The 25369-nt window shown below is 37.9% G+C and overlaps 1 protein-coding gene across 1 annotated transcript in view; it reads right to left on the bottom strand.

The window, feature by feature from the left end:
* The window catches only part of lrp4 (low density lipoprotein receptor-related protein 4), a 167581-nt gene that overhangs the window by 25031 nt on the left and 117181 nt on the right, over window positions 1-25369 (bottom strand). The window contains exons 4-14 of the mRNA XM_033987216.2: window positions 20630-20743; window positions 19699-19815; window positions 19191-19319; window positions 16169-16288; window positions 15113-15238; window positions 10555-10680; window positions 9503-9637; window positions 9057-9182; window positions 4898-5128; window positions 4046-4202; window positions 1464-1681 (exon numbers count right to left, since the gene is read on the bottom strand). Coding sequence (XP_033843107.1) covers window positions 1464-1681; window positions 4046-4202; window positions 4898-5128; window positions 9057-9182; window positions 9503-9637; window positions 10555-10680; window positions 15113-15238; window positions 16169-16288; window positions 19191-19319; window positions 19699-19815; window positions 20630-20743 — 1599 coding nt within the window. The remainder of the gene's footprint in view (window positions 1-1463; window positions 1682-4045; window positions 4203-4897; window positions 5129-9056; window positions 9183-9502; window positions 9638-10554; window positions 10681-15112; window positions 15239-16168; window positions 16289-19190; window positions 19320-19698; window positions 19816-20629; window positions 20744-25369) is intronic.

The raw sequence follows: 25369 nt of genomic DNA, 5'->3' as shown, positions 1-25369 counted from the left end.
TATGAACCTGGTAAACAAAGCGTTGTAATGTAATACTGTAAAAAAGAAGAAAAAGGAGTTAGAATAGTTTGGGTCTCATGAGAAACAAAAACACACAAAGTTCAATATCAGTTTGCAAATATTCAATTATGGAAAAACAACTGTACCTTTAATAACCTTTTTACACATCTTCAAAAAAGTAATTTTTAGATTACTTTATTGTATATATTTTATTTATGGGAAAAAAACATGACATAGTCCTGTGATAAGAGTGACTTCTTCCATAATCAGGATGACAGGGGCACTCTACAATCTTTACTTTGAGAATATGTGTAATCCATAAATTCGTGCATAAACCGTTGGATGTGCCGAGCGGTGACTTTGAGAGTGTGTGCAGCAGTTTTAGGCCTGTGTCTGTAATGATGTGTGCAGAGGAGATCAGGCTGTAATTGGTCTGTCCCTCGCCCAGCCTCTGTTTGCTCTGACAACACTGGGGACAAAGGGGTTGAGTGAGCCCACAAAGAGGCACCAAGATAACGTCAGGAAAGCTAATAAAAGCTAATGCTAACAGGAGCTAACGCCGGAAAGGCTAACAAAGGTGCCCATTTCAATTACGAGGCAAAGCTCCCATTTGACACTGAGGTGAATGAGTTTGTAACATGTTAATTATGACCTCTAATGGTTTAACAGATCGTCATGTTGTCAGTTTTTCTGCATTTTTCTAGTGGGGCTTTGATCAGGATTGTTGCATAGTTTATTCCTAGTAACTTGTTACCTGTCAAGTCCAGAATGTTCCAGTCAGCCTGGTCAATCTTCCCTCTGTTGCGTCTTGAGCCAGAACCAAACATGTTTGTCCAATCAGATTTGTTTCTTTCAGTGATGTGTGTGAAACAAAGGACCTCATTGGTTATCAATCATTCTGAATAAAATCACATTTCTCTCACCTCAGATTAACAGACTTTAGGGCTTCACTAATTTATTCTGCAGAAATCTGCCATATTTTTCTGCCCCCATTTTATGTATGTCTGTATGCCTGTCTTTTTTCCTCAAGCAGCCATATTTGTTTTGAGACAGATGGACCATGCATGTCCCTGATTGGTTAATCCCCTTGTCAATCATGCCAATGTGAATTTGGGGACCTAAACCTATATATTCAAGGTTGGGATGAGTCAATTCCTCCAAGTTAAGAGACACAAGATTGGGTCTCCAAAAACCAGATAAGACAAGGTTTTGACATCATTTATAATATATAAACTGCAATTCAGATCACAATTTTGATTTAATTATTTTTGGAGCTATAGCTTTTCAAGAGCTGTAACCCTTTTTCAGTCCAGCTTAAATGTAACCACATGGGGAAAAAAATCTCACAAGACCATTTTCCACATGTGTACACAATCTGGTGGCAATTGAATCTCACAAGATCTTATGGCACGGGATCTTATCCCATCAAATATAACAATATACTATCCAGCTCCACACAGTACCTTGGCTTATAACTGCTTTCCGGTTGCGTCCGTCTAGGTCGGATCTCTCGATGACGTGGTGCTTGGCATCGACCCAGTAGATGCGGTGGCTGGCGTAGTCAATGGTGAGTCCATTTGGCCAGAACAGGTGAGTGTCTGCGATCACTCTGCGATTGGAGCCATCCATGTTTGAATACTCGATACGAGGAGTGTTCCCCCAGTCTGTCCAGTAGATTTTACTGACGGAGAGAGGAGAGGGAGACAAACATTATGCTACTAACGCTCATAATATTATCTTTAAACTCCTGCTTTTATTTATTCATTTATTTCTATTTTAACACAGGATGCCCTTCTTTAAGCAATGGTGAAGATAAAGACGCGTTCAACTTCTAGCGCTTGTTATCATAGAAATTTTTAGCTTTGGCATTACGTATTAGTAGCTATCTTCTTAAAGACAAGCAGATGACGCTACTGAGACAAGTTGCAGCTAAGATCCATTGAAAGACCGATCCCAGTGCATGTATATCAAAGGATTTTGAGCTATAAACAAATAATAAAATAATAATCAAAAAGAAAGAAGTTCAATGCCATACTGTGGAACATTCCAAGCAAAACAATATCATCTCCATGAATACCAGAAGGTGGCAGCAGACACCCCACCAGAAAAGTTACATAGTGCATATTTAAGTCATTGTCAGTGTGAAGCGAAGGAAGACAATGACAGCTGGAGCTGTACAGTTGGATATTAAAATACAACTTGTTTTTTAAAGGAGTTTGAGTCTGTTCAGTTGTAATTTGCATTTTGAAAACAAAACAATATAGATCTATTCTGCTCATTTTCATAGTTCATATTTTTAGCTCTATGTTGCATCAAAATCTAATCTCAGAGCTTTTGACACCGTTTTGCCTGCTCTTGATGGGAGTTTTAACAGCATATTTCTCCTCTAAGTGACCGGCCTACATAAGCTACATAAACTACATAAGTCGCACTTTTCTCTGGGGCTCAGGCCTAAAACTCGCGGCTCCAGACTGTTTTTTTTTTTTTAAGCTTGTTCCACCAGATGAACGCCTGTGGCCATCAACTCCAATCCTGTTTAGACTCAACATAAACTAGGACATCAAGTTTTGAACATTTTACAGAAGAATAAGGACACCACACCGTACTATGGAAGAGTGATGTGGATTTTATGTGCTTTTTGCTAAAACTTTACAATAACTACTTCAATAACTACACTACATGAACAAAACCTTAATGCATCATGAAGAAAGGGTTTATTTACTTAAGATCCTATATCACACAAACTTGACCCTTGTGAGCTTTAAGCCATGTTTGAATATTGTTGCGTTCTCAAAAACATCCATGGAGTTGTTTTGTTTCATTCACACATTTCAGCAGCCCTTTATTATTAGTCTGTCTACATCTCCACAGCTCAAAATGCTCTGTTCCACGTTGTAATGTCATGGTGTGGTTTTCAAGTTAACAGCTACCTTTTACCTTTTTCGTTCAGTACAGTTTGGGAATTCCAGGGCTGAAGTTATCAAAATGATTCTGTGAGGGTGTACAGAGTTTAAAAACACAGTGGAGCACTTCCTGTACTACTCCATGACATCACAAGATGGAACATTGTGTTTTCTGTTTGAGAAAAGGACTCAGCCTAAATCTGCAATGTTTGTGTGTTAAACATGTGTGAATGAAAAAAAAACAACACAACTCCAGGTCTGTTTGTGATGAGGAAACAACATTTATAACATAGACATGGGACCTTTAAGAATTATTTAGTCTTTGTGAGTACTTAATTACCCTAACCCCTTAACCCTGAGCACATTATAGGCCAGTATAACTCGCCTAGACTTTTATTCTTTTTTAACCATAAAAATCATGTTAAAGGAAGTATCAGAATGTACTGCATTTTTTCCACACAACTACCTCTATTTTACATATCCATCCATGTTTTTCCTTTGACACATCGAATAACTGACTAGGAAAATCCCCACAGCACCTACGCTCTGATTCGTCATATTTGAGGGGCAACGTAAGCAGATTACCGTAATGTCAGTAAAATATTTAAAGACCCCCATGCCTCTGCTCTGAGATGTCATTTGAATCTACATGATAGCACAATTGGTTGCGGAGTTACGGTAAACCGTGATCTATCAGAGACGATAGCATCCGCCACAATAGGGTTAAAAGGTGCACTAGGTAACTTTTCTGGTGAAGGGTAAGCACAACCATATGGAGAGGTTATTACTTTGCCTACAGGTTTCACAGTATGGCAACTTTTCTATCTCTAAGAAAACCAGGCCAAATCTGTGGGGAGAATTCACGTTTGAGCAATAAAAAAAACAAAAACCAAAAACTAAGTAATCAAGCAAATGAACATTCCAGACAAAGCAATAACATAGACATAACAACATAGAGTCAAGAAGGACCCTCCACCAGAAAAACTGAGCAGTGCACCTTTATTTAAGCAGTTACTACATTCTCAATAAACTATTTTCTCATTGTGAATTAAAGATTTGTCTATGCTTTAACAGGGCTACTTAAGGTGTAGTTATAATAAAATGGTACCTAAGTTTTGATATATTTGACCTGAAATCCTTACCCTTCGATTGGGTGCAGTGCGATGGCTCTTGGCTTCTCCATATTTTGCCACAGCAGTACTTTGCGGTGAGTCCCGTCCAGATTGGCCACCTCAATACGAGATGTGCCAGAGTCAGTCCAGTACAGTTTGTCATGGATCCAGTCGATGGCCAAACCACCTATGGAGAAAAGCATGTTCACATTCCTCATTAACTTACATTCACTAGCAAGGACCACGCCACAACAATGGTATACAATAAAGATGTGATCGATGTGGAGGCTGGGCAGATGGGCAATTCAGGACCCCCCGTAGATAGTGAGGTCTTCAGGCTAAAAGATGAACACGGGATGGGAGGGAGGGGTCAAGAGAGACAGATGGTGTTGCCAGGATAGGCTTGTAAAAATAGGGCTTCTGGGTAATTAGAGGCGTGGTTGAGGTGAGCTGTGGTTTGCTGGAGAGGAGCAGAAGGAGGTTGAGGCATGAATCTGCTCCTCAATCATATTAACTCCATGTCTTAATTTTGGAAAAGTTTCGGTAAAGTTTGATTTGTCATTAAAGTTGGCATTTAAAGTCTTTAATCTGAATGTCAAATCATGTTTTTCTTCAACATGCTGCAAAAACGTGTATTGGAAGCTGTTCTTGTAGTACTTGTTGTAGTGTTGTTGTAGCGTTGTAGTAGTGTTGTAGTGTAGTGGCTGTTTGCCTTGATAAACATGACACAAAATTTCCATTTCCATCTGGTGTGAGTAATTTGATTTCTGTGTGATTGGTTACACTTGCACAGGTTTTGATGAAGAACATTTTGCAAGAAAGGGCAAAGTGGTGGTAGAAGTAGTAAAGAAATGAACTGTAAGAATTGCCAGCTTTGCTCACCTGGGCTCTCGAGTCCCGTAGACACCACCTCTTCCACGTTGGATCCGTTGAGGTTGGCCTTCATGATCCGGTCCAGAGTTACGTCGGACCAGAAGACGAGCTCGCGGTTGTGGTGAAAGTCCAGAGCGATTGCGTTCTCCAGGTTGTTGAGGAGTAGAGTGTACTCGGAGCGATGGGGGAGCACCTGCCTGATGTCTATGCGGTTAGCAAACAGCAGCACTGGCTCTGGACCTGATGGGAAGAGACGGGAGTTAAAAACAGGAAAATTACTTCATAAATACAGTTAATTTGAATTGGATCATTATCTGATGGATGGAAGAATGATTCAGTTAAGGGGTTAGGAGTTAAGGTTAGTGTTATTCATTAAGTTGTTCCTAACCCTGATTCATTCTTAATAAACAATTTGTACACAATGAAAGTCTTTCTTCATGCTTTATCAAGACTAATTTATAATAGTGTTACCGCATTAGGCACCACTTATTAACTACACCTTTTAGCCCTGTGTATGTAGCCAGTGTTACTTGAGGTGGGCAATATATTCTATACAAGATCCTAAAGAAAGACCATACACCTGACATTCACAAAGCTGCTTTAAGATCTGATAAAATATAGAAACTGCAGTAAAAAGTTTGTAGTTCATTTTTCAGTCCATTCACTAGACATTAACTGAGACGTTTACAGCTAAGTTTTAGCACATTTCCCCAGGATTGCAAACAAAAACATCATCTGGTATTCTATGCATTTTTCCAATCCCCAGTCTTTGTTCTGATTTACAATGCAATCCATTCTAGGAAATCAGTTTTGCAAGTTTTGCCATAAACCTTTACAATGTTCATTTTATAGTACAACATTTCCACTACCACAAATGCCCTCTCTTTGCCCCAAACCACGCTCCATTTAACTTTCTTTCTCCACATTTGAGTTGGGACCAAAACCAGGAAGTCTGCCCCTGCCCTGCTTTAATACAAGCAGCTGTGCAAGCACCTGAAGTCATCGTCAATCTAAAAAGTCTTAAAACCGCAAGCCACAGCTTCATTCACTCTCTCCATTCATCTCAATCTCACATGTGGATCTGACCTGGTCTAACTTGGCCCAACATTAACTCTGGTTTAATGGTCCAATATTATGCAAACTCTTATGAGCTTTAAGCCATGTTATAATGTTGTTACGTTCTCAAAAACAAACCTGGAGTTGTGTTTTGTTTCATTTACACATGTTTGAGTAATCCTGCATTATTAGTCTGTCTTCATCTTCAAAGCTCAAATGTTTATGTTTAGTTCAATTTTCAATTCCAGGACTGAAATGACCCAAATGATCCTAGTGAAAGTATAAGGAGTTTAAAAACACAGTGGAGCACGTCCTGTATTACCACATGACATCACAAGGTGGAACAGAGCGTTTTCTATTTGAGAGAAGAACTCAGCCTAAATATGCAGGGATTGACTGTTAAACATGTGTGAATGAAACAAAAGACAACTTCAGGTCTGTTTGTGATAACATTATAACATAAAATAGCGTAATATGGGCCCTTTACATCTGGTGCAGGCTGTTGGGAACAGCTAGATTTTTTCTCCCAACCACGTTATGCCACCTAGCCAGCATTTTGCATTGACGGCTATGGAGCAAATGTTTTTGACAATATATTTTTTCACAATTAGGTTAAGGTTATGGTTAGGTTTAGGAACACGTAATTCAGTTAAGTTTTGGGCTTTGGGACAGGTTAACTACCCGGGTCTTGGCAGGACTGCGTTAGGAAAAAAACTTACGCTTTGGCAGCAGACAGGATTCAGTTACAGAGAAGGCAAATATAATCAAACATCATAATGTTTTCACTACAGATTAGACCCTATTAGACCTGCTTATGTAGTGTGGTTACATATGCTTTTTAAATAATTTATGGAAGTGGTATTTTAATTTGAAAAAGGACACAGTATGCTTTAATTTGACCTTTTTTGTAAAACTTTTGGACATTTTTGGATTGCATTTTAAATCTCCCACACTTGTACATGCAGTCTCATTCTATAGCATTTAATTTGGCACAAACTGCACAGTAACCTGGACCCATTAGTTTGTATGTGTTTTTGTAAGATGTATAATGCCATTTCTCTTCTTTAGTCTTAACGTTTTATTTGGAACAAATAGATCTTAGCAAAAAAATTTTTCATACTTTGAGGTTGTTTTTATTTACAAAATGGACAATAACAATACACAAATGCCAATTCTAGAGTGTGATGCTGTCTTACTCTCAGATGGGGGCAAGAGACAGTTTTTCCTTTTAATAATATTGTATTTTGCCATGAAATATCCAAAAGGTAAATGCACAAATGTTGAACCTGATAATATCTATTTTTGACTTAACCCATGAACTTGCTGTATTACAACAAAAAACAGCATTTTTATAATGATAATAATGATAATAATAATTATAATAATAACAAAAATGGTAAAATGGTCCAATTTTTATATACCGCTTTTCCACCTTTAAGACTCACAGTGCTTTACATCAAGGAACTATTCACCCATTCACACACACACTGTCGATATCAAAGAAATAATCATAATATGGTCATTTGGTCATTTGTGGAGTAGTGCCATTCTAATTTAAACACAAATTTGTCCAGTACTTAAGCTGGTTTTGTTTGGGATCACATGACCAATCCCCCTGACTATAATGTCATATTTGCCCTATATAAGTGACTCACTGAAGTGACAATGGGAATCAATGGACTGTAATGAGAAAGCTGTATTTCTATTGAACAGTGGTCAAAGCTTTACTGCAAAATCAGTCATCCCTGGCCTTTAGTGTATTTTTGGCTTTTAACCTACGAACTTATCACTTATCTTTTTAGTTTGAGGTAGGACTGGGTGATCTTTTTTTTCCATAAACTGACCAATTACTGCTTTTGATTTTATTATATTTTTGTATTTGTATAAATAGTTAAATATGGCTTTTAATCTTATTTTCATGTCCATAAACAAGACACACCTCATCTGAACTCCACTCCAAGCCACATGTTTTTACTGACAGAGGATTGGCTGCAAACCTCTACATTAAAAACACTCAAGCTGATCTTTGGCCATTTAAAACCACTGGATCTCGATTTGATTAATTGGACGGTCCCAGTGTGAAGCAGCGAGTCATTTCTCCAGGTTTAGAGCAGCAAAATGTGCACACTGAACAAATCTTTTTAGTAAACAAAAATGCATTAATTGTTGATATTCATTGATTTCCATTATTGAAGCAAACTGAAAGAAAAAAAATGGACAATGGATTGGGGATTGATTATGTTTTCAGTGTTTTGTACAAATAATAACAGAAATCTGAAAATCTTTATTCCATTTTTCATTGGACAAGATTCCCAAAAGCAAAACTGCGTTTCAGATTTTTTTGGAACTAAAATGTAATTGAAATTAATGGCTGAAAGTTTTAAAAAATGATTCACTTCTTGGAGTTGAATCTGTTTATAATCTCATCTAATCATTATTTAAACTTTTTTATTATATATTCATTTAAAAACATTTAAATATAGTAAATGGAGCACTTGAAAAGTATTTATTTAGAAAAAAAAGCTTTTAGTAATATAATATAAACCTTGCTGAATGAAACTGTTGATGAAAATGAATATCTTGATTGTTTTTGCATTATCTCAATATATCAAGGATGTGCTAAAATGTCTCTGTAAATGTCTTTGTTAAGATTTAAGTTCTGCACAAAATGGACAGAATGGATCAAAAATTATACAGAGAAGTGCAGAAATATCACTTCATGCCTTTGTTTGGAAGATTACACAGGACGTTTCTGCTCATTTTGAATAGTTTTATTATAGACGATTTATAACGCCACATTGGTCTAGGAGTAGTCCAATGTAGAGAAACTTTCAACAGTGATCATCTGGACACTGTTTCCACAATCAAGATGTTTGGCTCCCATCCAGAAGCCATTTTACATTTGATGATACTGGCTTCAGGCATTAGAATTTATTCTCTGAGTTGACTAAGTCCAACCTCAAAGGAGTTTTAAAGTGAAACTGCCCTGCCCTTGTGTCTTACATCATTATGAGATATACTTGATAATAACACTTTTAAGATTTCCAAAACCACAACAGTGATATTATCCATTCTTCGATATATATTTCCCACCTCTAGCTGCAGTACTCACCCAGGGCCTTACAAGAGCGCTTGTCTGGCCGGAGCTCGTAGCCCTGCACACACCAGCACTGGAAGCCACCCTCAGTGTTAGTGCAGCCCTGACTGCAGTAGCCCTCCTCTGCACACTCATCCACATCTGAAACACAACAGGACAAAAGGTGAGAGGAACTTATAAGAACCAAGAAACAAAAACTAAACATCAGGGCCCGAAACAAGCCTGGCTCATATAGCTTGTTCCTTTAAATGGCCGTATATATATATCTTATGTCACAAAATGTACCAAAACAAAATATATTAAAGACGCGTGATGATTTTATCTCTGAAGAATATGTGAGATAATTATGAATGCATCGTCCCAATTGTATGTCAGACTATTATAAAATACTGTAGTTTATATGACCAAAGCCGTTATCCTTAGTGTGTGTTAGTCAGTGTCCCAGATGCAGACAGTTTTACCCTGACAGCTCCGGCCGTCCTCCATCAGCCTGTAGCCCGTGTGACAGGTGCACTGGACCAGTCCCCGAGCCATCTGACACTTCTGAGCACAGCCTCCATTGTTCTGCATGCAATTTCCCTCACTGGAGCGCGGGCCTGGAAAGCACAACAACCACACAAGATATACCAGTTATACAAGAGATACACACACAGAAGAGACACAGACACACACAGATATATACACAGAGGAGATGTGCCAAGTCAGCAAGAACCAAACAGTGTCAGAGCAGCAGTGACATGGCCAGAAAACAGGGCTAAAGTTCACTGGAGACCGGAGCCACACTTCTAGAGGTCACATTTAAAGTGCTTCTCGAACTGCTATACTTGTAATTGACTTCTATAGTTTCAATGGGGTTAAGTTTTACTCAATTTTTCTCATAACCATTTGCAAAAAATGGAATAATGTATCCATAAAATCAATTCAAATTGTTACTAATGAGAATATTTCAACCACAATACATCAAACAATCCCCCCAGAAGAGCTGGAAGTGTGTGTGGAAAGGGAAATCTGGGCAGCTATGTTCAGACTGCTGCCTCCATGACCCGGCCCCGGATAAAGAGGAAGACAATGGATGGATGGAATACACAAAACCACAGGAAGCTGCATCTGATTGATTACAATTTTCATGGGGGAGGACACCCAGGCCCCCCATAACACAGCCCACATTTTATAAAAAAATATACTTTTTGCAATATAGGACTAAGCCTCAATAGTTTTAGGTGTCTGTTCATGAATTATGATACTCAAACACTATACAGCATTAAAAATTAAATCTAGTGTATATGTACAAAATATGCTGCATAGAAGTCGACTAGAGCAGGACTGAGTATTCCCTGCTCTGTCTAAACAATTTACTGACTGACTTTGGTGACAAAATTTTACAAAACCTAAATGGATTTGATGATTATTACATCTGAACAAAAAAAGAAGAGCATTTTAACATTTAAATTTGGTTTCAAACACTATGACACGGGTCAGACATGGATCAGGCATGAGTGGACATTAGACTCACGACAGTCGTGATGTGGGTGCTCATCTGTGCCGTCTCCACAGTCGTTCACTTCGTTACAGACTTTCCTCTGACCGATGCAGCGGCCGTTTCCACATTGGAACTGGTCTGAGGCGCACGGAGGGCTCTCTGTGCAGAAAGAAAGGATGCAATCATTCCAAAATGTTCCAAGGTTGATGGAATAATAACTTTATAGATTTTGTACCATTATGTACAATTTTAGACTGAAGGAACTGCACATATTTTATGAACAATCACCTGTCCAGATGTAAATATATTATATAATAGTGACCTCCTGTTAGACCCTCATGCAAGTGGGATGAAATATATCCAGAAACTGTTCTCCTGGGGCAACTGCTAAAGGCAGGTTCCTACTGGGGCTCGGCAGTTGTCATAATTGACAATACAGTAGATCAATGTGAATGTAATGACAATGCAGTCGCTTAAAAGCAGGTGGTAAACTAGCCAAAAACTGTACTCAAGAAAGAATAACATTACTTCATATTAATATTACTCAAGTAGAAGTAGAAAGTAGTGCTCCAAGAGATTACTCAAGTAACAATAAAAAAAAAAATAAAAATGGGAAAAGTACTACTCAAGTAGTTAAGTTAATATAAATGGAAGAACAAATGCACAAAAAACTACGGTAAATCATACCTGAAAGAGCGGTGGAATAAACAGATTGTCAAAGCTTTTGTCACTTGTAGACTCACTCACAGTGGGAAAAGGAAACAACATTTCTACTCAAATAAGAGTACTGTTATTTCAATAAAAAATATTCCTCAAGTAGGAGTAAAAGTATCTTCAAAAAGTTACTCCGGTAAATGTAACTGAGTATGAATATGAAGACAACAAACTTTCGTGCAAAATGAACTTTTACTATCAAAAACCCTCATTTACAAACATGATTTTACTCCTACTTGGCCCAGGACTCAGATCCCACTCACTCCGATACATTATGTACCATTTGTGTTACGGTTTCCTTCAGAACAGGGGCCAGAAAACACGCTTGGATTTGTCACAGCTTTTGAAAAATGTACTTTAGAGCAGCCCACACGCAGATGGCGCGACTGGCTTTTCATCTCCACAAAAACAGTTTTCACCACGCGGACAGGGACCAACAGGGAGTCTGAAATCTCCTGAGACCAATTAATTAGACAAGACTTTGATCGCTAAAAGAAAAAGTGTCTATAGATGTACGGCAAATTTCAGAAGATGCTTGGTCAGATCTGACACAAAGAAAATGGCTAACAAGGCTAATGTAACAATGATGTAACAAGTAAAAACGCAGGCAGGACTGCATAGACCATGATCCTTCACTCTTTTTAAGCGCAGCTTTATGAAGTTATTGGTATTACATGTTTGGTCCATAATTGCACAAAAGCTTAGCAGGGCATTCTGGGGCCATATTTAAACAATACTATAGAAATCAATACAATTTTCTTTTTTTTAATCAAATTACATTTTTTTTATGATTTTCATGGGCTAAATATTAAATACATTTCAATATTGGGTTAGGATTTTTTTTAAGAAATAAATGAAAAAAAAACTATGAGATTTGTTTTTTCTTTTATAATTCAACAGAAAGTTATTCAGGAGGACCAGTGGTTTATCCAAGAATATTTAAAAAATCATACAATTGCTTCTCAAGTAAAGCATCTCAAGAAAAGTTTTAAGGGCACTTGTTTTTTTCTTCAATTTGGTTGTGTTTATTGCATCTCCACAAACCTGACTCTTACTTGGCCTGGATGAGAGCCTCCTCCTGCTTGTTTCCATGGAAATGTTGTTTGGCTATAATATTCCACAATATTATTACAGTAGTAAAATGTACCTATCTCCATGGAGAATGTTCTGAAGTATGATTTTAACTTTTTTCCGTGAAACCATGTAGGTGATGTGCCACCTCCAGAAAGTTGCATACTGTACCTAAGTATAATGTGAGAAAAGTACCTGTGAAAAGTAGAATTTCTTTAAAAAGTTACTCAAGTAAATGTACCTGAGTACTGCCCCTCTCTGGTTCTATACACTGGACTGTATTCCTCTGAGTCACTTCTTTATCAGAGGATGAATCAGTGGCTTTGTTTTGTCTGCACTGTTTACTCAGAGCAGATTTACTGTTGTTGGAGCTAAATGATGAATGCTTTTGTGAACGTAGGTCTGATGAATGAGCTGAGATAAGGCGGCATTAAACACACAAGGCTTAAAGAGACACAAATAAAGGAGTGTGCATGTGCGGGACTCTGCAGGTTTAATTATTAATATAGCTATCGCTCATTCACTTCAGTAGAAATATTGTTGAAACTATAAAACACACAAGTTTCATAAAAGCCAAAACTAGTACGAGTAAGGCAGAACTTTAAAGAGGGGGTATTTCACTTCTACAGGGTTTTAAAGAGGAGCTATTTCACTTCTATGGGGTATTGCTCTCTCATTACAATCGTCATGCATCCCACTAATAAAACCTATTGCACATCACATCAGGTTTGTCAAGAATGTTTTGTATCATGTTTTTGTGTATTTATGGAAAATTGTTGTGTGCTGAAGATAAATGTGCTATATAAATAAACATGACTTGAACTTAATATAGCCAAAGGAACAACATTTTGATAGAAACAAGTGAAGAGAATGCCCACCGCCAACCCAAATAAGAATTTGTGGAGATGCAAGCCTGCCCACAGTAAGGATGCATGTTTTTCTATGTTTTTCAGTGCAATAAACACAACCAAAACGAAAAAAAACAAACAAAAAAAACCCTTGTATTTTAGTCTGTTTTTTTGGCTAAAAAGTTACATACTGTAGTCTTAAAGATAATTATGTTGGACAGTTTTGTTTTTTTTAAACGTTACTATTTTAGCACTTTAAATATGAGCTCTACATGAGAAACTATAGGCCAGACTTTGTGGCATGATTACTACAACTAGCATACTTATCTAATCTTCTCAGTTTACTCATTGAGACAAATTGAAAGTTAAATTGAAGCACAGTCTGGCACACGTCACTATAACTCTTTTTCCCATATCCCCCCAGTGTCTCGGCCGAGTGCAGGTTTGGTATGGGCCGTCGTCGTGGAAACCTTTGAAGTTATTTTTAGCTGAAACGATGACATCGCTGTGAGCGCCGCGGGCAGAAACACAACTCGCGGCGTTTCATTCAGGTACAGGTTCACTCCAGTTAGTTTCATTGAGCTAAGTGCACATTTTTGTGAGTAAGAAAGTTAAAGGACTGGTTAATACACTGGTTTGTTGCATGCAAGTCTATGGGTCAATCAATGGTACTTTAAGGGTACTTTAAGGCCCTGTACCCCATTTTTTCCCATGTCCCAAATTTGTCTTGCCCCAGTATAGATATTATGTATAAGCAGCTCTTGAGTTCAAAATATGTCTGCTCTATGCTGTCTTCATCTAATTAGAAAGTATTTTATTGTCCGATAATCAGGGAGTGTGTGTTAGCAAGCCAATTGTTTTTAGAATTACCGCAACAGCAAAAGTTGAAAGCTGTTAAAAGGGCTTATAAACTCATCAGGGTGAATAAGTGGATGCTCGGAATGCATAAGGTAAGTGAGAAATAACTTTACATCAATTAAATTGTTCTGTTTTTCACATTTTTAACGTGGTAAATATCTGGTACAGTGGCTTTAAATGGGTACTATGCAGCATTTTTCTGGTTTGTCTCCATAACGACGTTCTAACTTTGCCTGGAATGTTTCACAGAATGGCATTAATCTTTATAATCTTGTTTATGTGTTTGCTCAATTGTACTAAAAAAACTTGAAAACCATGCACTTTTTACAAACCTGACCAGTAACTTAGAGATAAATAAGTTAATGCTATACAATGGGCTGTCCAAGCAAAGCCAAACTCAACTAATGTGTGGACTAACTGACCTAAAAGCACGTGAACACTGAACAGCTGGACAAATAAGATTTAAAATATGGTGGTCCCTTGTTTATCGCATGGATTGTGTTTTAAAAATAGCCTGCAATAGGCGAAATCCGCAAAGTAGTAAGCTTTATTTTTTACAATTATTATATATCACCACACACACCACGGGGCCGCGAAAGGTGAACCGTGATATAGCGAGGGAGCACTGTACAAAGTAGATTTGCATGATATGAGGAAAAGAGAGAGAGTCCACCTCCAGGCCAAGTAAGAGTCAGGTTTGTGGAGATACAAGCCCGCACACAGTAAGGACACAGGTTTGTCTACATTTTTCAGTACAATAAAAACAAACAAATTGAAAAAAAAAAAGCTCTGTCTATTGCCTATCCATGGACTAAAAGGTTACACAGAGAAGCAGTAAACCTCTGTCAAATGGCCTGACTGCTGTCTTAATATAAAATAGTTAACATACTCCCATATACCATAGTGTATTTACTAAGAACATCGTGCAAGAGTGACACAAAAAAAAGTTATATATATGTAAAAAAATAAATAAATAAAATATATATATATATATATATATATATATATATATATATATATATATATATATATATATATATATATATATATATATATATATATATATATCTTATAGTGTTTAAATACATTTAAAGTCTCACCAGTTTTCTCACAGCCCTCTTCGTCGCTGTGGTCGGCGCAGTCATCCTCTCCGTCACATCGCCATGACAACCGCACACAGCGCCCCGTTCTGCAGCGAAACTGGTCCACCGTGCACATGGAGGTAGCTACAGAGAGAGTTAAATGCTGTAGTAAATAAATAGGAATCTTGCTTATTAAAATCAAAAGGTGCTGTACCAGATTCTAAATATAAAACTCTAAGGGTAAAACTTTGAAAATTTCACTCTGGTCTCTGAGAGTTGTGAAAAATGCTGCATAATGAATGAATGAATAATTAGGATGACTGGAACGCATAAGGTAAAATGTGTTTAGCCCTATTACATATAAATTGTGAAAGCAGTTCTTAAGGTCAAAATGGGACCACTGTGTGCTGTTTGCATCTAATTATAAAGTCTTTTATCACCTGTGAACCAGGAAGTAATGCTGATTCACTATTAGCACATTAGTTGTTGTTAGATTTATCGTGAAGTGCTATTCATTGTGGTGAATAATTAGGATGCTAGGAATGTGTTCAAAAGATGAGGAATACTCTGGACCACTGCAAACTTGAAAATTAACTAGTTTGGATTTTCAAACTTCTAAGATGGAAAAATCTGGATCAGCGCCTTTAGTTCCATTTTAGATGTGTTAGTGTAATTTTTAAACACTAAATCCACTTTTTTGCACTATAAACTGTATATATGGTGTTTTAATGGCATTATCTACTGTCCCTAGTCATTTTTTGGCAACTTTAGACCAAACTAGGAAATTGGCAGCTTTGTGGTCCAAAACATCTAAATTTAAGTGTATGCTGGTCCTCAGCAATTTCCAGTAGTTGGTGACATCACACAAAACTGCCCTGTTTACAGCCAGGTGTTTCTCATTACAAACACCTGGCTGCAGAGGCGGAGTTTGACGTGTGGATACCTGTTAGACCACTCACAATGTTCCTTATATTCTCTCCTTTAGTCCTCCTGGCACTGCCCAGTTTAGCAGCTCTATTTGAAACGTTATTGTAGGTGGAGTTTATGTGTTTAATCCCACTTTAAAGTACTCACTGCAGTTTCTCTCATCTGATTGGTCGTCACAGTCGAACTCTCCGTCGCACCTCCAGCCTGCGTTTATGCACATGCCACTGCTGCACATGAACTCCATTGAGCGGCACGGCTGATGAGACGCTGCACCAAGAAAACAAAAACAGGCTCATTAAGAAGACATATTGTGTCTGTTCTGTAGTTAGAATCTATGACATCCGTGGATCATTATGTTATAATTAGCACATTTTAAATAGCAAAATTGATCTAAAACGACTTAATAAAGAAACATGCCCGCTGACTTCCACATTAGAAATGCCGGTGCCCAATGGGAGCTGACATCACCGTAAACATCATCACAACACAGAACTCGTATGAATAGCTGCAGATCACGCTGCCTACGTATATCACTGATCATCAAATAAAATGGTGAAAACGGGGGTTGAACGGATTAATGACGTCTTGAATACAGCAGAATAAAGGTTACTTGAAATCACTCTAAATACAACTTTGAGGCGGTAAAAGAGGAGAAAACCACAATTGGTTAAAAGCTCTAAAAAGTAAATTTTACAGAATAGGTCTACTTTAACACAATGTTGTAAGAAAATTACATATTTATAAATCCCTTTCCAACTTAAAATTTCAAATTAAAAACTAAACTTTTTAACTAACTCTATTTATCTTTTGACCTGGTTGAACCCAAAGTCAATATACAGCAGAAAACATGAAAACATGTCATTTTCCAACTCCGTCTCTCACACACTCTCTCCCCCTCTTTTCTCATCCCTCTCTCCTCTCTCTCAATGCGACAGCACAGAGAGAGAAAGAGAGAGAGCGAGAGAGAGACAAAGTTCTCTTCTTCCTAAACAGAGCCCTCCTTCATGTCTGAGCAGAGTCTGAGCCAGAGGAATGTTGTCTTCAGCCTCTCAGGAATCTGTCTGAAGCGCTAACAGCAGGAAGAGGGAATCTAACCCACAACCTCCAAAACACCAACGCCACAACACAGTGACACATGTAAACACTAGCTCACAAACAGGTCTGACACTCGAGAAAGAACTGTGAGGTATTAGATAAGAGTTACTCAAGATATGCATTTGTATATGAGAAGATATTTGAGGGTGCAATGCTTAATAGACCTGCTATACAAGTGTCAGATGCTATGTTAAGAATATACAGACAAATAGCTAAAGTAACTTTCTGGTAGGAAGGTCCGCACTGTTATAGCTTTGACTGGTTGTTCATTAAATTTATCTTTCTTGCATTTATTCAATTACAGAATTATATTTTATTTGTAAAAATACAACCTTCATTCCAATGAACTTGGGACACCGTACAAAACTTAAAAAAATACAGAAAAGAAAGAATACAATGCAATTGCAAATCCTTTTCAACCTACATTTAACTGAATACACTACAAAGACATGATATTTAATGTAACAAACTGATAAACTTTATTGTTTTTATGCAAATATTCACTCATTTTCAATTTGATGTCTGGAACACGTTCCAAAAAAGCTGGGACAGGGGCATGTTTACCACTGTGTTACATCACCTTTCCTTTTAACAAAAATCAATAAGCATTTGGGAACTGAGGGCACTAATTGTTGAAACTTTGCAGGAGGAATCCTTTCCCATTCTTACTGAATGTACAACTTCATTTGCTCAGCAGTCTGGGGTCTCCATTGTTGTATTTTGCTCTTCACAATGCGCCACACATTTTCAATAGGAGACAGGTCTGGACTGCAGGCAGGCCAGTCTAGTACCTGCACTCCTTTGCTACGAAGCCATGCTGTTGTAACACATGCAGAATGTGGCTTGGCATTGTCTTGCTGAAATAAGCAGGGACATCCCTGAAAAAGACATTGCTCAGATGGCAGCATATGTTGCTCCTAAACATGTATGTACCTTTGAGCATTAATGGTGCCTTCACAGATGTGCAAGTTACCCATGCCATGGGCACTAACACACCCCCAGACCATCGCAGATGCTGGTTTTTGAACTTTGCACTGATAACAATCTGGATGGTCCTTTTCCTCTTTGGCTCGCAGGACACAACGTCCATGATTTCCAAAAACAAATTGAAATGTGGACTTGTCAAACAACAGCACACTTTTCCACTTGTGTCAGTCCCTCTCAGGTGAGCTTGTGCTGTTGATATTGTTGATATTGTTGATATATGGCTTTCGTTTTGCATGGTACAGTTTGAACTTGCACTTGGAGATGTAGCGACAAACTGTGTTGACTGACAATGATTTCCTGAAGTGTTCCTGAGCCCATGTGGTAATATCCTTTACACACGGGCATTCAGTGTTGGTTTTCGGCCTTGCCGCTTACATTCAGAGATTTCTCCAGATTCTCTGAATCTTTTGACGATATTATGGACTGAAGATGATGAAATCCTTAAATTCCTTGCAACTGAAAGTTGAGAAACGTTCTTAAAATGTTGGACTATTTGCTCACACAGTTGTTCACAAAGTGGTGAACCGTGCCCCTTCGGGGATGCTCCTTTTATACCCAATCATGACACTCACCTGTTTCCAATTAACCTGTTCACCTGTGGAATGTTCCAAACAGGTGTATTCCATTCTTTTGTTGCACCTGTCCCAACTTTATTGGAATGTGTTGCAGGCATCAAATTGAAAATGAGTGAATACTTGCATAAAAACAATAAAGTTTATCAGTTTGAACATTAAATATAATGTCTTTGGAGTTTATTCAGTTCAATATAGGTTGAAAAGGATTTACAAATCATTGTATTCTATATTTTTTTTAAGTTTTACACAGCGTCTCAACTTCACTGGAATTGGGGTTGTACCTTTAAAATATGCAATAGTACCTCTCCACATATATGACCAGGTGTAACCATGGAAATAGTTTAAAGTTCAAAAGCAAGCAGGTGGCACCTCGCCCAACTTACATAATGGCTCTTTCTAAAACTAGAAAATAGGGAATAACTGAGATAAACTTGTTGCCAAATAAAAATTACTATTTGAGTGATGTAATTCCTTGATATTAATTGATAAATATTGCAGTTAATAAGCCTTACAGCAGTCGGACTCATCAGACCAGTCTCCACAGTCGTCGTCTCCGTCGCAGTGGTAAATGTCCAGGATACAGCGGCCGTACGCGCACTGGAACTCCTCCGCACTGCAGGTGGCAGTCAAAACATCTGAGGCTGATGAATCAACAAAAAAAACAAAAAAACAACTTAGACACAAGACACAGCCGATTTAATGTTTTGTGATTATGGTGTTGCTGTATTTTACAAGTGCAACATTGTGAAACTTTCTTTGCAAACTCTATTTAACATGAATGGTGAACTAAGGTTTCAACTAACAGATAAGATTTTTAACTGTTTGTGGCAAGTAAAATAATGAAATGAAGCTATCGACTAGAATGGTTGATGCAAATGAGAGAAATGAGGCAAATGAGGCTACTGAGTGGTGCTCCCTGATTTGGCTAAACCTTACCTTTTACCAGAGTTTGTGCAGTGAAGGAATAATGCTATATGAGTGTGTAGAAAAGCTGTATTAATTCCTCTATCTGAGACTTACGGCAGTTTTCCTCGTCTGATCCGTCCTTACAGTCCGTGTCTCCATCGCAGAACCAGTGCTCCGCAATACAACTTCCATCTGTGCAACGGAACTCTTTATCTGAGCATTTACGCATGTCTGCAAGAGGACATAGTCAGAAAATATACTATTAATATACATGTCTGCAAGCAGGGGAGTCAATGGGGGGACAAAGGAGTCTATTGTCCCGGGGCCCAGAGATTTCTTAGAGACCAGCCCTGGGCCCCCAAATTTTGGTCGACGGACCTGCTGCAAGAGAACGATAATGAATCATAAAAAACATTACAAGTATGCATGTGTACAAGAGGAGATGTATTCAAAACATTTGCTCAAACTTGGCCATGTAAACTGTTACTGACAGGAGTTCAGGTTTATAATGTTTCTTTGTCAGTTCACTCATCAGTTCACTGCTTTATGAATGTTGTATGTGAATAACCTACACCATTACTGGTTCTGACTGCATTTGCTGAAATATAGACAAAAGAAACATTTAACCATAATCAGTGGTGGAATGAAACAAAGTAAATATACAGTTTAGGTATCTGTACTTTACTCTAGTAGATTTTAAAGTGAATACTTTTTACTTTTACTTCACAACATTGAATCACATTTGAGAGCAGGTATCTGTATGTTCTATTCCACTATATTTGAACACTGAACTGGACTGAAAAAGTAATAGTATTTTTATTATTGTCTGAGACCTTTTATTCTAAAATAAATCAGAAATTGCCCACCATTAATCAGGGTTGTAAGACTACATTTATGAAACGATTATTAATTTGAGTTTAACAATTACATTTCCTGTTGTATTCAAATCAATAGTCTTAAACCTTTTCCTTAGTATTCAAATGCAGTTTGAGTGTTAGTATAGTGACAGTCCCACCCATGATCCAGCTGTCTGTGTTGTTCGTACCACACTGCTCATCGCTGTTGTCCCCACAGTCATTGTCTCCGTCACAGTGCCACAGACTCCGGATACAGTAGCCGTTCTGACAGTGGAACTCGTCCTCCTCACACTCTCTGGGCGCTGAAAACAAACAAACAAGTAAATAAACAAATACACATAACATCAGGAAAGGCAGAGACCTGGAGTTCGGGATCTGCTGCCAAGAGGAGCGGCCAAAACAACAAGGTAAAAATCACTCAGAAAAGCAACACTGGAGCTCCAGGAAGATGCACTATTTGTTTTAAGGAGTAGATGGCTTCGGTAGAATTAACACTGTAACTTCCAACAACTGTTCCATAGAGATCTTATTGCTTTGGCAGGAATGTTTCACTAAATTTATATATTTCTTTTTATCGCCCTTGCCTTTGTTTGTTTTTGCTAAGAAAAAGATAGTCTGAAAACTGTAAATGGCCTCACCTACCTCCAGATCTGACCTGTAACTTATCAAGGACAAAAAAATACAAATAAAAATAGATTAATCAATAATGCTGCTTCATCATAAACATGCCTGGATTTATGTTTTGTTTTCATTCACACGTTTAACACACACATCCTTCATATTCATCCTGTTCCTCCTCGAGATGTCATTAAGTGGTAATACATGGAGTGCTCCACTGTGTTTTTAAATTCCACACACCCTCACTACAACCATTAGTTTTAGCCTCATTGAAACTGCTTCACTCCTCTGTGTACTAGAGACATAGGAAATTTCTGTGACAATCTCAACTTCACAAAAGATAAAACAAAATTGTTCAAAAATAAAAGCAACAATTTCAGGTTATTCTAGGCAGGGATGTATCACCAAATTCTGAGCCCTAGATAAAAATCATCTTGGGGCTGGCGCTACATACTTTCTTACGAAACATGCATAAGACAGACCAAAGACTTTGTGAGGGGCCCTTCTCTGCACTGGGCCTTGGGTAAACAGAGCCCCTTACCCTCCCAGTCCGACGCCCATGATTCTAGATTATTGAAGAGTAAATCAGTTAAATTGAGGTTAAAAATAGTTGTTAACCTTAAAATTACCACTTGATGACATCAAAAGGTGGAACAGAGCATTTTAAGATTTGGGGATGCAGACAGCCTAATAATCCAGGATTACTCAAACTTGAGTGAATGAGACAAAACACACACACATATATATAGTATTATTATTATTATTATTATTAATATTATTATTATTAAGGAGGAGAAAGAGAAGGTGGGGTGGCAGGTCCGGTGTGCACACAGACCTGAGTGACAGCAGATCTATAATGTAAACAGGTTTTGTCTGGACCAATGGTGAAGGATGGACCACGGACTCAATCAATACTCTGCAACGTCAAAGCGTCAAACAGCCAAGAAGCCCATCACAACGAGTCAGAAATCTATCAGTGATCCATACAGGAACTGGAAATATGCTTATCGGAGAGGGGTTCAAAGATAAGATACCAGTGGATTCAAATGGACACAACCATCATTTAATCACTGTAACTGTTTCACCTGATTGGGAAATTGTACAGTTGTTGACATAACCATAAAAAGAGGAGGTATTTTACTTCTATGGGGAATTACAAGAGGGGGTATTTGACGTCTATGGAGTATTAACTGCTAAGACATAAAATATTTAGATCACCATGTTATTTCTGTGTTTTGAACATGCTACATTCCCCCAAAACAATACTAATGAAACTAGTGCACATCACATTAGGTTTGGCAAGTTGCTGTGTACAGTGTATATTTACGGAGAATTGTTATGTGCTAAAAGCTAAAAAAAAAAAAAAAAAAAAAAGTTTTGCACAATACCCCCTCTTTAAAGGTTTGCAGAGATGTTTTGTTTAAAATGTAACTTGAATTTAATTTACTAGCAGAAATCACCATAGTTTTAGCATCCCAGGAGTATTCGAACATTTGCAAAAAGCCATTAAATAGTAAATAGTCTAGACAATATTATGCTGTTCCAAAAAGTTTTTAATCACAAAATTTGATTGGGAAAGCAAATAATAGTAAATAAATGAAGTGTTCACTTTAGAATATTGACAAGAGTAACTATGGTAACTAGAGCGCATGCACTGGTGCTTTCCAGATTAGTGTCAGACAATTGTTCATTTCTGGTACTACAGACAAGTTCTGATTGGACATACTCCTCATGGCTATCACTGAACTAAAACAAGAATTGAACTTGGAACTAGGACTGTCAAAATAATCACTATGTCGACTTATCATTCAGTATCTGAAAGCTGGAACAATAGCTTTTGGGCCTAATATTTATCGTGTTATCTTTGCAATAATGGGGAGATTTTTGTTATTTTAGTTGTAATATGATAAGATCTCAGCTGTAGAGAGTGGAATAAGTCACTTCTATGGCTTCATTCTGCTATTTATTTGTTGTAGCTTTTTTGTTTTTGTGTCAGTGTAGTTTCAAGATTACCGTGCATAATGACTGAACACATGTCATCTCTTCAAATTTACAAATGTATGCTGTTTTTTCCGCTCACACTATAGACATGCTGATATGATATGCAGAAGGGCTAACCACTCAATCTGTGTTTCGGTTTTCTAAAATTAGTTTTGCCCAGTACAGATATAGGGTCAAATGGCACCTCTGCGTACTGTCTGCATCTCATTATAAAGCATTTTATCACTAGAGATCCAGGAAGTGCGCTGTTAACATGCTGTTTTTTGTTGAGAAAGGCTATAGAAATGTGTTATGGAAAGTGAGAGATATCTTTGGATAGCTGCAAATGATCTAGCTCAGTTTTTAACATTTTAAGACAGTAAAAATCTGTTACAACTTTACGTTAAATAGACAGAGAAAAGATACACTCTTCGTTCTATACTGTTCCTTTAAGAGTGCCCAAACCGAGTCCAAACAGTAACACTCCTCCCTCTGCCCCTCTTCCTCTTGACCCCGGCCTTTCGGACATTTTGAATCGTTAAACTTTAATCAAATCTACGGCTGACGGATGCATTATTAAACTGTCCAGACATCGCTCAACATGGGACCGTCCAGTCGCAGAGGTGTTGACCCCTAGGAGGCGCTCATCATTCACTCAGTCGGCCCACGCCAAAGGTCAAAGGGCAGCGGGAGCATTATGGAACGTCTGTTCACAGTGAAACGCAGTGAAAACAATGAAAATGCAGGACTGTGATTGATGTCAAACAAAGGAGGCAAGGTTTGCAGATGGAGCTGGATGTTTGGGGTTTTTTGGGGTTAAAATGAGGATTGTGATCAAATGTCAAAAAACCTTACGTTACTTGGCATCCATACAGATAGCATTAGCAAAAACAATATAAAAAGTAATGTAACAGTTGTCATCTGGACGCTGTTTTTGTAATCATGTTTCGGCTACAATCCAGAAGCTATTTTCAGTTTGATGGTATTGTTTTGAGGTACTACGATTTATACTGCATTGAGTAAAGTCCAGCCCCAAAGGGATTCCGATACCATGATGATAATAAAAAGACAGACAATAGACAATAGAATGACACTTTGTCCACTGATCTCAAGTGTTTGTGAATGGGGGAGTGGTTCCTTTATGTAAAGCGCTTTGAGTGCCTTGAAGGAGGAAAACGGCTAAATAAAAATGTGACCATGACCAACACATCCAACACTGGAACCAGATGATGCAATTAATGAATGAATTAATTAAAATTCAATCTGTTCAAACACAAAATAGACATGCTCAAAATGACTAAAAACTGGCTGTGTATAAAATGAGGTAACAGAGTTCTCTGGATGTACACCCCCCACAGGTAGAGTGAGGTAAGATTCTGAGAGCAGCATGAAATAGTCAGTAGTTTGGTCTGAGGAGGTAATGGACTGATACAGATGAAATATTGAACAGAGCTGAGAGCAGAGACAGGACCACCAAGGAGTCTGGGAAATGTGGGTCAAACAACAACAGCGCTCAAGAATATATCACAACAATGGACTACTACCACTGCTGCTACTACTACTACTACTGCTACTATTACTACTGCGACTACTGCTATGACTATTACTGCTACTACCTACTACTGCTGCCACTGCTACTACTGCTGCTGCCACTGCTACTGTTACTACTGCTACTACTGTTACTGCTGCCACAACTACAGCTGTTGCTACTGCTACTACTACTAGCACAACCGCTACCTCGCTATCTCTATAAAGATTTTAATGCTTTAGTTTAGCTAGGATCTTCCACAATATGGTATTCTACTTATCCATCACCATGGGGATGAGAAGGTGCCACCACCAAGCCAAATTACAAAGTCAATTCTGTGGAAAAGCAAGCTCTCTTTCAGTAAGAATGAATGTTTTTCACGTGCAATAAAAACATATGTAATGGAATAAATGCAGGATAAACATGTTTAATGCCAGACTGTGGAATGATTCAAACAAATAAAGCAATAATGGAGGCATGGAGGCAACACCCCACTGGAAAAGTTGCATAGTGAACCTTTAATGTTCAAAAATATAGCCTATAAATAAACAAAGAGCATAGTTAAGTGTATAGATTGAAAATGCTTTAGCTGGTGGGATACTGCCTCGTCTTCCCACACAAATTCTATCAGGAATCAATACAAGAATCTACCCGGGATCCCCAAGATAAACCAGTCCATAATCTGCCTTTCAGAGTGACCTTTCATTATAAAACTCCCAAATCTCCTGCATAACCAAAATAACTCATATGGATTACATCAGATTATGAGTCTAAGAACATGGTTCATTTATGTTGGCTGGAC

Source organism: Periophthalmus magnuspinnatus, chromosome 3 (assembly GCF_009829125.3).
Source record: "Periophthalmus magnuspinnatus isolate fPerMag1 chromosome 3, fPerMag1.2.pri, whole genome shotgun sequence".
NCBI lineage: Eukaryota > Metazoa > Chordata > Actinopteri > Gobiiformes > Gobiidae > Periophthalmus > Periophthalmus magnuspinnatus.
This window is presented reverse-complemented; position numbering and strand designations above follow the sequence as displayed.